The sequence below is a fragment of the Lactuca virosa genome, chromosome 2 (genome assembly GCF_052849685.1).
Source record: "Lactuca virosa cultivar CGN04683 chromosome 2, Lactuca_virosa_CGN04683_v6, whole genome shotgun sequence".
Taxonomy (NCBI): Eukaryota; Viridiplantae; Streptophyta; class Magnoliopsida; order Asterales; family Asteraceae; genus Lactuca; species Lactuca virosa.
In genome coordinates, this window is record NC_136427.1 from 310,154,462 (window position 1) to 310,168,062 (window position 13,601).

Below are 13,601 nucleotides of genomic sequence, written 5' to 3' on the forward strand. Positions count from 1 at the left end.
ACTCATCACAAAGCGATATTGTTTTGTCAATAGTATTTATTGACAAACATGCAAAAGAGCAATGCTTTATTGAACTTGATAATAATGAGAGATTCATGGTGATTATGGACACCATGGAAGGACTTGCAAATATCTTGCATGTCAAGGCTTTGATGAAGCATCCACTAGCAAGAATAAAGAACACAAAAGATCATGAGTTTTTGTTATGAGTTTGATTAATTTTTAGTATTTTTATGCTCTTTGTATTGATTGTTTAATTTTTTATTTTTATTGTTTGGTAGGATTTGTCATTGGTAAAACCGTTAAACTTTTAATCAAATATTGTATTTATTTTGTGACCATTTTTGTAATTGTTTTTCTCCCACAAGTTGCCACATGACTGAATCTTTCTATATTTCTGGGGACGAATTCTAGAATGTATTTTTGCACAGGGACCAACTCTTAAATGTTTTTCTGGACAATGACCATTTTATGTAATGTTTTTCTGTCACAAGAACCTGATCTTTAAAGTTTTCCTGTATAGGGGACCGATTTTGTAATGTATTTTTGGACATGGACCATTTCTGTAGTGTATTTCTATCACAATGATGTATTCTGAATGTTTTCCTGCAAAGGGACCATTTTTGTAATAATTTTCTATCATAGGGGACCAATTCTATAATGTATTTCTCGATAGGGAACATTTCTATAATATTTTTCTATCATAAGGACTTGTTCTGTAAAGTTTTCTTGCATAGGGGACCAATTTTGTAATGTATTTTTTGACATGGACCATTTTTGTAATGTATTTCTTTTAGGAGGACGTATTATGTAATGTTTCTCTGCATAGGGACCATTTTTATAATAATTTTCTGTCATAGGGGACCAATTTTGGAATGTATTTACGGACAGGGACCATTTCTGTAATATTTTTCTATTACAAGGACCTGTTCTGTAAAGTTTTCCTATATAGGTGACCAATTTTGTAACATAGTTTTCTGTATGTAATGTTGGTATTTTAAGACACCAGCTTGAACCACATCTTAACCCAACAGTTGTTTGAAGTCTATTTTAGTTTTTAGTGTACTCGAATTGGTTATGTTGAAATACCGCCAAAAAATACATTTTATAACATCAAAGTGTAATCAACTATAAATTGTGCAACTGACATGTTATAACATATTCAACGATACACCAATTACTAACTTTATTACATGGGTAGATTGGTCAAAAATACATTGACATTATACAATCATTGACAAAGCTATAGAATTAACTAAGTCTAATACAAGGGTATAATGGTCAAAAATACATTGCCATCAAAATAAGACACAAAGCTCCATAATTGGAGGTATACTCATGAAGAATGAAATAGGTTATGTCTCTCCTAAATATATTGGTTATAAACTCATTTTTTCTTTCTTTTTTTGACATGCAAATTCTGCTCTCGAGTTAGGAGTTTTGTGTGGTGTTTTCTCTTATGATTTTAATATAACACTTGATACTAATGTTTAGGAATGATAATTTATTGTCTATATTCAATATTGATAATTTTCCTATACTAAACAAGATTAAAGAATATTAGATTTTATGAATTTCAACTCATTTAACTTATGTCTAGTAGCTGGACAAATTTAGGTAATACAATTTTGACATTTCAATTTCATGTTGAACATCATTTTCATCACATACAAAAAAGATTTTTTTTTCCAACGTAGTGTAATGGCATCCATAATCATACTTTTAAAACTTTTAGAATTTTGTTTCTCTACGGAGTCATAACACCTGTCAACTTGAAAGAAAGCTAGAGTTTGAAATTTCTACCACAATTATTTTTTTGTTTGTGTATGATTTATGTGTAGGAGTAAATTATACGAATGATCCCTATGATTTGAGGTAATTTGCGTGTTTGGTCCCTAACTTATTTTGTTAACTCGGAAGGTCCTTACTGTTTGTTTTTGTTACGCGCTTGGTCCCTATTGTTTGTTTTTGTTATGCGTTTGGTCAATGTCTTACCTAAAAAGACTATTATTTATATAGGGAAAAATGGTAGGGTAGGTAAGGTAAGGTGATGGGGTAGGGTTGGAGGTCTGTTTATTTAAATAAATTAAAAAAATCAACGGCAAAATAGTCTTTTTAGGTAAGACAGAGATCAAACGCGCAACAAAAACAAACAGTAGGGACCTTCCGAGTTAAAAAAAATAAGTTAGGGACCAAACGTGCAAATTACCTTAAACCATAGAAACCATTCGTGTAATTTACTCTTTATGTAGTGTAATGGCTACCGATCCAAACATAATGAGAAATAGACCCTACTTTGAAATTTCTACCATAATTATGATAAAAAAAATAATAATAAGAGACTTAATTTAGAAAAAGTGCTTATCACTCATCCATGAAACCCAAATACTAAATGTGCATTATCCATAACAATATTTTATCACAAGCTTTCTACTATCATTTTTCGTATCATAGTTGATAGTCATTACCAGTTGCATAATTGCAAAACATGTGTTTTAAATGTTTAGGATTTTCAAACCTCATACATGACACAGGCTTTTGTTTCTTCGGTATACAACTTCATTGAATGTTGTTTGCACTTCAGGTTTTCAGTCATTCTCAACATTTAGGTCATCCTCAGGTAGTCTTTTAGATGTGAGATTTTCCTTAGGGCCTCTTGTGTATATCTTTCCATAAAAACAAAACATTCATCTTTGTCCCATTCCAACAAAATCAATGTTCTCAAACATATCATGTATACCATTAGAGTAAATGAATGAGAAAGCTATGTTGATCGGTTCCTAATTTAAACAACACATCTAATTCATTATTACACACATGGACTTAAGTACATGGCACCTCCATTAATGAGTTGAAATTATGGGTCTATATAATTTAATGACCATGCAATGGGTAACTCTTCAACTCATCAATTAAAGGACATTTTTAACTTATAAATATTCAATTTTATGTGCCTCCAAAGCCAACAAAAATAAAATTTAAAATAGACCGATTCGAAAGACATCAAACATTAGTGTGGTGAATTGTCTTCTTCCATGAAATCGTAGATTTAACTCCCACCTAAAAATGTATATTGGTTTTAGACGTAGAATAGGAATAGAGGGTAGAATTTAAAAAAAAAAAAGTTATTATAAATTAATAAAACATAAAAACCAAATTAGTAAAAACTTTTGACGGTGCCTTTATAAAGGCACAGGAAAGTATAGAGAGAAATCTTTGTCTGGATTCTCGAGAGGAACAACCGACGCAGAAGCTACAAACAGATCTGCTCGTCGACGTAGTCATTCCCTGCGCTACAGTAAACGAAACTCTGGTTGGTTGATTGTTTGTCTTGGATTTGCATCCATTTTCGATTGAGTTTTGTTTTTTTTTGACCTAATCGATACGCAAATGAATACTTCGATCTTGTTGTTTCACGGTAATTGTATATTGATAAATGTTAGGGCGATCACTTTTTTAGGTTATTGTACGTGATTGTGATCTGAAATCCGATCCTCTACCATGCGAATAATTTAGGTATGGACGAGTGTTGCTGTTTGTTTAGGCATCTGAGGGGAACTGATAGATCTTTTGCAGTGTTAATTTGAGTTTTTGTGTTATTGTTTATATTTATCATTTAGTCTAAGTGTTGACGTCTTCTTAAGACAAGTTCATTGAATTCTTGTCCTTGTCGATCAAGTCCATTGAATTCTTTCTGCTGTTATATGTCCGTATAAATTTACCTATGATAGCAAGTGCAGTTAACAGAAATTGATCTGGACCGACTTTTCAATTGCTTTTGTGGAATTGGAGAGCTTTCTTGGAACGATGTACCAGTGTTTTAGAGAAGTTAAGCTTTAACTAGGCAAAATCAGTCCTAATGGTCAATAACTCATGTGCTTATATAGAGAAACATTACAGTTGCTTATTCAGTGACAACTGGATTTCAAATGCTAATTACAACTATCAAGGATAGCTGCATATTTTTGGATGTGCTTCTTACTATCAAAGCCTTAAAAGTACATATAGTGTTGGACAATTGGCATTGCATCTGATCATGAAAGGTTTAGAGAAAAACAATGACATCGAGTGCCTAAGTTTGGCTATCTTTGGAAATATCACAATGACCAATAATATAGTTATGGTATTCTTCATGCTTGCTTTCATGTTTACGTATCAGTTGCGGTTATATATATCATGCACATATTATTAAGCATTATATTCGTTTTCCAATTTTCAAACAGATCCATGTTATGTGTTTTTTTTACCTTTATTATCACGAAAAACTAAATTCTATAGGAACGAGTGTGACGTGCTGTGCATATATTTCTTGTTTCAGCAAACCTGCTACTCAGCTGCTTCTTGTGATTCTTACGTATCAGAATGTCTACAATCGGAGACACGGGGTAACATTCTATGACATCTGCTTTTACTTCATACTCTACTCTAGTATGTTCTATTATCATCTTTTCTTATAATGAAGGTTTTATTTTCTCCCTTCAAGATTGTCAGACCTTGTTTGGACTTTGGAGAATGCAATCTATTTGATAACAACTAAACCACCTACATCATATTCTATTGTTTTTTTTTCCCCTTGAAGATTGTTTTACCAGAAAGACCTTTGGACAAGGCAAAATGATTGATAGCAAACTAAACCATCTTATTTCCAGTTCTAGTAGATATAACATGTATTTCTTTTGTACAGTAAACCCCCTTTGATGTAACATCGGTAATCACTTAATGACCATGATACCATATCTTTTTAATATTATTTCTTGATATGAAGTCGATTTATCATTATTTTGTTTCTCATAAAGCATATGCAAATTCAACGGGAGCAAAATCTAATGTTAAAGAAAGTGAAAGATATCTTTTGACTATATGATATCAAGTTTACAGGAAGGAAAGATGATAAATATCGATTACAACTAAAATAGATGCGTTTGAAATTAATATACATACGACTATGTTACAAGTTTTTACCATGAATGTTATTGTTGTTGCTTGATTTGTTGTTTTATTGGAGCAGTCGGAGATCTGTGAGGTGGGATGAGGAAAAACTATCAGAAATCGAAGCAAACAAACCAGAAAGGCAGAAAATTACTGAACCCAAGACTCCTTATCATCGTATGAACTCTGATGTTGATGGTAAGTTGATGCATGTATGCCAGAATTGACCCCATAAATTAAACTTTTTTTTTTTTACTAATTGGAATAGAAAGAAATGAAAGTATGTTGCTATTTCTGATATTATTATTTGTGTGTCAGGATCTTTATCTCCTGTAAGGAATCCTTGTTTCTCTGAAAGGGATGGTGAAGAAGAAGAAGAAGCATCATCATATCATCCTTCTGTGTTCAATGAAATGGTGGATGATACAAGTAGACATATTATTAGCTCACATCCCTCTGGCTCTGGCTGGACATCATCATCAGAGAATGAAGGGGATGCTATGGATGAAGATAATGAAGGTACTTTTTCTTTCACTTCAAATTATTATCTATCTTTATGGATTCAGCCATTAAACTATTATTATTATAATAAATAATAATAGGAGGGGGTTCAAGGTTCAAGGAGCAGAGGCGGGCCCACTATGACGAGTTCCATAAAGTAAGAGAACTGAGGCGAAAAGAGTCTGTGAATGGTGATGCAGCATCATCATTGGCTGTTGGTGTACAAGATATCGACATTACTACAGACGCCAAAAAACCTTCATCATCTCAGTAGTAACTACTAACTACTTTTTGTTGTAAAATAAAATACTTGAAACTGGTTGTCTTTTAAGATGTGTAGAAACGTTACTTATATGCAAGTAACTAACGACCTTATCTTTCTGTTCTTACTACTTAATGTGTTGTTTTTATCTCAAACCTCAGACTAAAAACAATCTCGACCTTTCTAGTTTCTTCATGCTTTTACTTGTCTTCCCTTCAAATCTTGAAGCCCCATATTGATATAGTATTCTTTTTGTTGCTCTTCTGTTTGTTTTTTATTCATATTGTTCATACTTTACTTTTAGATGATAAGACGATTACAAAAGAGTTTTAGTTGTTATGCCGTTATGAAAATTGGTTAAGGAAACGTTTTTAACACCAAATCATAAAATTTTAACCAACCAAGGAACCGATTTCGTATTCCTCATCTTTTATTAATTATTTTATCTTACCGTCTAAACTAATTCCTAGTTAATCAACTAAAACGACAGTTTAGTAAATGGTTAATTCTTTTAACTAACTTCCTTATTAAAATATCTTCTTCTTTTTTTGCTTTTTAGGTATTAATTCTATTCGAAAAAACTAACAAAAATTATAATTTTATCCAATATATATATATATATATATATATATATATATATATATATATATATATATATATATATATATATATATATATAGGGTGATGTTCAATAGAGAACCATAATTAACCAAGGAACCAATCTTTTTTTTAACTTTTAGAACTTATTTTTTATCAAAAAAAAAAAAACTAAAAATACAGAAATTCATAATTTTTTATCCTTTTTCCAATGATATCAAATTCGATAAAAAAATTATTTTTTTTTTCGTCAAATTCACAATGTGAATCTTTGAAGATTCACAATGTGAATCTAAATTCACACGGTGAATCCGAAAAATATATTTAACATTCACAATGTTAAGTTATGAATTTAAATATTTTTAGTTTTTTTTTTCGATAAAGAATAAGCTCTAGAACTTAAAAAAAGATTTGGTTCATTGGAGAACCAATAATTATGGTTCTCTATTCAACTTTTCCCTATATATATTCCTCAATTATATGTAGTATCATATGATTTAATACTAATTAACAACATCTATATAATTAAGCATTCTAATCAATTTTGGAAGATAGTATTTGAAATTGGAGGTAGGTTTTACATAGCATAACAAAATTATATAAAAACCTAAGTCGGGAGATATCAAATCCATATACCATTTTTTTGGACTAACATAAAATCGAAGAACCGAAAAACGATGGTTTGGCTTTCCAAAGTAAAAAAGTTCAAATTTTAGGTTCGACTTCAATTTCAGTTTTAATCAAAAAATCAAATTGAATTGAAGCATGCTCACGCTAAACCCCTAAGGTGTCTTTTTTTAATTGGATGTTGATCCGTATATAACAATTTATACTTTAAAAAGTTATATTATACAAAGTATAATCTTTAATGCATCAATTCATGTGTATACAAAAAGGTAATAGTTTAAGGGTCATTTCTTTCTGATTACACAAAACATACACTTTTTCTCAATACTCACAAATATATCGCCTTCATTTTTAGGCTTAGATTTTTATTTTTATTTTATCTAAATAGTTATTTGATTTCTTAGAATTTTATGGTTTAACTGAATACAATCTCATTAATCCATTATCCGAAACAAATTACAAAGATCAGCCGCAAATGGATATTACCAAAAACCTGGTTAGTGGAGGCCACTTCTTCTTGAAAAAAGACCCACTCCTCGTGGCACGCACGTGATGGAAAAGATAAGAATCTGAATGTGTTGAAGTCTTTGAAGAGCAGCAGCAAAGCAAAGAAAGTTCAGGTGAGCAATTGGCAATGGAGGAATCAACCGCCGAATCGATGTCAACTCTCGCAACCAGAATTTGCAATCAAATAAACTCCGTCTTCACCAAATCCTCCACCACCACTCCCTCTCCCTTGGAGATCACCGTCGACGAAATAGCTTCCGCCGCCGCCCGCCGTGGAAAAGTCTTCGTTTACGGAGTAGGTCGAGAAGGTCTGATGATGAAAACTCTATGCATGAGGCTCGCACACTTGGGACTCTCCGCCCACTGCGTCGGTGACATGACTACGCCTCCGATCTCCTCCTCCGATCTCCTTATCGCATCGGCTGGTCCAGGTGGTTTCTCGACCGTCGATGCCATATGTGGTGTCGCAAAAACAAACGGCGGTCGTGTGCTGATTCTCACTGCACAGCCGGAGTCAGGATCGTCGGTGAAGTATGCGAGCGTGGTGGCGTATATAGCGGCTCAGACGATGGCGGATCATGGTGTTGCGATGGAAGAAACGACGACACCATTGCTTCCGATGGGGAGTGTATATGAAGGGGCGATGTTTGTATTATTTGAGATGGTGGTTTTCAAATTGAGCTCAGTTTTGGGTCAAAGCCCCCATGAAATCCAATCTCGCCACACCAATTTGGAGTAAGGAGTTGGGAAGCAATTTAATTTGGTTATGTAACTAATTTACTTTTAGATGTTTCTATTAATTTATAAAGTGAAATATATCTATTTTGGATTTGTGTAGATATCTTTTCACTTTGTTACCGATAACTTTTTTAATCTCTAGTGTGCATACGAGTGGGATTTGAACCTAAACGAGGTTTATTTATAAGGGTGCTTACATAAATCGTAACATTATGGAATACACAAACATTATTGCACTCACATAAGATAGGTACACAAAACAATTGAGGGTACTTATAGAATTTCTCTATTCATAATCAAAATTTAGGGTTAATGTGTTAACGACTTGTAACTTGTAAGTGTAATGTACAGGGCAATTAGTTAGTCACTGAAACTTTTCTTTATATATAATACAAACATTGTGGGTTGAAACTAACTATAAAAAGATATTAACTCAAAACTGAAAGCTTTAGGGCCTTTCCTAAGTAAACTGCTCATATAGAAGGAACAAGATTACTCTATGAAGGTAATTTGTAGCTAAACTTCCAAGACGATGAAAGTAATAAATCTAACGGTTAATTAATAACTCCAACGAAAGGAATAAATCCAACACATCAAGATAACTAAATAACTCTCAAAATAGAAAGAAACGAATTCAACCTATTAAGGAATTCATCATTTTTAAGCTCTAAAGTAGGTACCTAGTGTACATTGGAATTTTTTCCGGACCTATAAATATTTCTAAAGTTATGTTTGACGTACTAGTTGAAAAGCTAGTTGTTAAATAAAAAATTCATATTAACGAATTCATCATTTTTAAGTTCTAAAGTCGGTACCTAGTGTACATTGGAATTCTTTTCGGGCCTATAAATATTTCTAAGGCTATGTTTAACGTACTAGCTGAAAAACTAGTTGATAGCTGAAAAGCTAGTTGTTAAATAAAAAGCTAGTTGATAGCTAAAAAGTTAGCTTGATAAAAAATGACGTTTGCTAAACTAGCTGAAAGATATAAAATTACATAAAAAGGCATTTAAGAGAATGTGTTTCTATAATTAATTATAGGGGTGTCGAACGGGTAAAATTTTCGGGTTTCGGGTAGAACGGGTATTTCCTTAAGAAAATAATACCCGATACCCGACCTATATTGTAATTCGGGTTTTCGGGTATTCGGGTTTGAGGTCGGGTCGAGTAATTATCGGGTATACCCGAAAATTTCTTAAATAACACTTATTGATAATTTTTTTTTTATTTTTACATGTTGGTTGGTTTAATAAAGAATCGGGTAGGAAAATACTTCATACAATTAACAAGTACATATATAATAACAATACAAATCATTATAATGTGTTATGTATTTTTTTAATTCCATTCCATGCGATAGTGAGAAACTGAGAATTGTGATGACTGTTCAGGACTTCACCTTCAGCGTTGTATTCACTTTGCAAGTTTGCGTCGACTGTCGAGCCGTCGTTCATAAGAAGGAAACGAAGGGTTTTGTTTTATTTGAAGTGTACGTACGTGACTGCATTGTATATTTGGTATTATTTAAAAAACGAATTCGGGTATTCGGGTATACCCGAAAATAAATATCCATACCTAAAACCCGACCTATATTATTATCGGGTTAACCTATTACCCGAATGTTCATACCCGTTACCCGTTCTACCCGACCCATTCTACCCGAATTCGGAACGGGTCGGGTGGGTAGAACGGGTTTCTGGTTTTTTCGACAGGTCTAATTAATTAAAGGGTATATTCGGAAAAATTATTAAAAAAAAATCCTAATAGCTAGTCTAAGTAGTTTTTAAAAAGCTAACTTATAAACTACTTTTTGGTTTGTCAAACACGACAACATAAAAAAGCTCGAAAAATAAGCTAGATTATCATCTAGCTATGGCGCTCCAAACACAGCCTAAGTCTTTTACATTTACTTGACTTTTTCCTTATCTTCAATTATCCATAACTTCTTTATCTAAAGTCCAAGTTTTTAGTATTATATCTATTGAAATCTGGCCACGAGCTCTACAACTTCTTCTTACTGACTCTTGGTTACATGTTTCCCTATTTTGAGTTATTAACTCGTGAACTAGAGTGTTCACTTATTTTTGTTACTTTTAGACTTTGAACTACCCATCTTCAAATGATTATATCTTCTTCATCATAAATTCATTTTATCTGGTTTCTTTTTCTAAATGTTCTTTGTTATATAGACCGCCACTTTTATTTATAGGGCTATCTCTCATTCATTTCAGATCTCCAGTTACGAATAAATTAAGTCTTATTATAAAATTTAAGTGCACACAAGGGCTTCTTGTATATTATTTCTATTTAAGTGCATACAAGAGCCTCTTGTGGACTATTATTATTATAGTGCACCTATTCTTGTATATTATTTCTATTTAAGTGCATACAAGAGCCTCTTGTGGACTATTTTTATTATTATAGTGCACCTAGAGGTTTACTTACACCATAAACACTCTAAACTCATTATATATCATATAAATATAGCATGTTTAACATTATTTCCTTTGTTGGTCATGTAAAATGACTATTACTATTTTGATCATTTTGCAACTTATCTATGACTTTAATTTCTCATGGTTATTTATTTCATTTCCTTATCTTTCAAACATTGAACATTTTGGATCTTACTACTTCAGAAAAATAAGGTCATGTAAAATGACTATCACAAACATCAATTTATCGATTTCTTTTTTCGACTTCTCAATAATAATCAAAATCAACAAATATGTTGGAAAAATATGTCACAAATTCGTGGTATCTTTTTTTCGAGAGATAAGTGAATTTTTTTATAGATATGAAGAATATCTAAATATGATTATCTCATACGTATCACTTCTAAAAAAGATATTCCAGCGAATAACTCATCTTTATTATGTTAAAACTAGACGAATACTTACGCGTTTACATAGTTATAATTTTAATAAATAAATATTAAAATTAATATATGTTATTGATATTTATATCATAACACCTTTCATATTTTACCCTAATATTACATGTTATTCAAAATATAATATTTTCATTTTTAGAAATATATTAATGTTGGTTTCTGTATTTGATGAGTTTTTTTCTACCAAAGTTAAAACATCTAACAAATATTACGAAATATCAAAACCTATGTGTGTTTATCACCATACATCTCTACTGCGCCGCTTCAATCCGACTACGCCACTTTAAATGCACAAAGTTACATTTATATATATTTTGTAGTCTACAATATCGACCAAGTAACTAATGTGATGAACTTATTGTTTTTTTAAATTCATATCTATGCATCATATTATTTTTCATATTCCAACATCGGCAAACTAAAACCACATAGGTATAGTCTAGATACCAACATCTAGTTTCTATAAGAAACTAAGACAAACACACCCCTATCACAAAAATACTTGGTTGAGATTAAATGTATATATACAAACAAAAAATTATGAAAACTACAAATATTACATTCTAATGATTTGAAAAGAAGCATAACACCTCATTGTTATCGGGTTATCAGTTGTATCAGTTTAACATTCAAAATAATTATGACATGCATTTAGTTCACATGTGATATTGTATAATATCAAAGAGGAAACCATGACTTTAATGGAAACTAAGGCCAATTAAAATGTAAAACAATTTAAATATAATTTAAATGTAGCGATACATTTGCTAACTTGACCTCAAATTTTCAATACATTCCGGGCTTCAACATATCTACCTTGCGGTCCCAACGATGAGTATTTCACTGGTTTCCATCTATTTTAATATTCTTAGATATTAAAATGGTTTTTACAAAAACTCTTGAGAAAAATAAAAATTCTTACACGCATGGATACATATGGAAGTGTCAAATAGTGAAGGTGGAGATAATTTCCATTGTTGAAGGAAGGATGATGAAAACCAAATCTATTCAATTAATTTAAATTGATTAGTAAGATTTGTTTGTATATGTATAACCCAAATATGAAAGTAGTATTTCTAGGGAATGGAGTTAGGTGATCTCTCCGCAAAAGTGTATCCTAAATATAACATGTGACATACCGGAAGAAACTAAACATTCAACAATTGGTAAGACAAAAAAAATCTTAAAATTTATATGAAACACAATATCTATAGAAAAGTCTTTTTTCCTCCTTTAGAGGTCCTAGCATTGCAAAATATGACAAAATGTTCCTATTATTTACAATACTTATATTTGTTCTTGTTATGTTTGATGTTGTTCATGTTATTTTACATTAAATAACCAATTAATAATCATTAATAAAAACTCTTTTGGGTAGTATCAATTAAATTAGGGGGTTTCAAATGTATAAAAATAAAAAATAAAAAATAAAAAATGTTTGCTTATAAGATATATAGATATAGATAGATACGTATAAGTATAGGTATAGATATAGATAAATATAAATATAAATAAATAAAGATATAAATACAGATGATAAGCCTAAAAATAAATATGTGTGATGGGCTTATGAATTCTAGTTTTAAATAAGCACAAAACGTAACCAACGTACACTTGTCTACATCAACAACAAAACACCAAGAATTTCCCCAACCTTAAAACCATAAAATCAACTAAACACAAAGAATTTATGAAAAGACAATGCCTTAATTTGACTTGATTTACGTGGAGGATGCGGAGGTTGTCATGACAAATTTTTGGCCTTCTCCCTCATCTTGCTTGTTTTTCGTATTCACAATATGTGGAACAACTTTTTTTTTTCATGTTAATATTCTGGAATCATTCATATTTAATTAAATATAAGATACAAGAAAGAAAGAATAAAAATAGAAAAACCTGATCATCTCGACTTTCAGGATGGATTTGTAATCTTGTGATTCTTGGACCGCTTCTTAGGTTGTGTTTGGCACGCCACAGGCACAATTAACTGATAAACTAGCTTATTTTTTGAGCTTTTTGATGTTGTCGTGTTTGGTAAGCCAAAAAGTGGTTTATAAGCTAACTTTTTGAAAAACTACTTGGACTAGCTTTTTACGAGTTTTTTTTAAAAATTTTCAAATACGTCCCTTAATTAATTATAGAAACACATACTCTTACATGTCCTTTTATATATTTCAGCTAGTTTTACCAAACGATATTTTTTATCAACTAGCTTTTCAGCTATCAGCTATCTTTTTATTTAACGGCTAGCTTTTCAGCTAGTACGCCAAACACAGCCTTAATCTTGAATCCAGAATATCTGATTAAATTAAACCAAAATAATCCTTCCAATAAATGAAGGAAGATAAATGTTTTGAAACATACTTTTATATATTATATTTATTATTTATTATTATAAGATAGCAGATAATAGAAGCACGAGGCCTCTCATATTATATATACTAGGTTAAAACCCGTGGAAACCACAGGAGGTAAGTTAAAAATTTTATATAGTACAAAATAGTTAATAAATATAAAAAAGCATTTGATTGTGGATGGTAAATAAGT

The 13,601-nt window shown here is 31.2% G+C and overlaps 2 protein-coding genes across 3 annotated transcripts; both read left to right on the forward strand.

Annotated features, from left to right (window-relative positions):
- Nucleotides 1-3,181: 3,181 nt before the first annotated feature.
- LOC145161659 (protein phosphatase inhibitor 2-like) lies at nucleotides 3,182-5,887 on the forward strand. 2 transcript variants are annotated; one of them, XM_079081241.1, is made up of 6 exons: nucleotides 3,191-3,313; nucleotides 3,461-3,516; nucleotides 4,319-4,385; nucleotides 5,009-5,127; nucleotides 5,248-5,448; nucleotides 5,532-5,887. In XM_079081241.1, exons 3-6 carry the CDS (start codon nucleotides 4,363-4,365, stop codon nucleotides 5,702-5,704), a joined length of 516 nt encoding a protein of 171 aa, XP_078937367.1. In that variant the 5' UTR covers nucleotides 3,191-3,313; nucleotides 3,461-3,516; nucleotides 4,319-4,362; the 3' UTR covers nucleotides 5,705-5,887. The 2 variants fall into 2 exon arrangements, with proteins under 2 accessions (XP_078937366.1, XP_078937367.1); XM_079081240.1 differs by lacking the exon at nucleotides 3,461-3,516 and having other exon boundaries at nucleotides 3,182-3,313.
- A 1,523-nt stretch (nucleotides 5,888-7,410) lies between these two features.
- LOC145161661 (Sugar isomerase (SIS) family protein) lies at nucleotides 7,411-8,260 on the forward strand. Its single transcript, XM_079081242.1, has one exon. The coding sequence runs from the start codon at nucleotides 7,551-7,553 to the stop codon at nucleotides 8,160-8,162; it is 612 nt and encodes a 203-aa protein (XP_078937368.1). The 5' UTR covers nucleotides 7,411-7,550; the 3' UTR covers nucleotides 8,163-8,260.
- The last annotated feature ends 5,341 nt before the right edge of the window (nucleotides 8,261-13,601 follow it).

Coding starts and splice junctions, on each gene's coding strand:
- LOC145161661 (XM_079081242.1), top strand. CDS start 7,551: ATGGAGGAATCAACCGCCGAATCGATGTCAACTCTCGCAACCAGAATT.
- LOC145161659 (XM_079081240.1), top strand. CDS start 4,363: ATGTCTACAATCGGAGACACGGG. Junction 5,128..5,247: donor TATGAACTCTGATGTTGATG/GTAAGTTGATGC, acceptor TTTGTGTGTCAG/GATCTTTATCTCCTGTAAGG. Junction 5,449..5,531: donor TATGGATGAAGATAATGAAG/GTACTTTTTCTT, acceptor AAATAATAATAG/GAGGGGGTTCAAGGTTCAAG.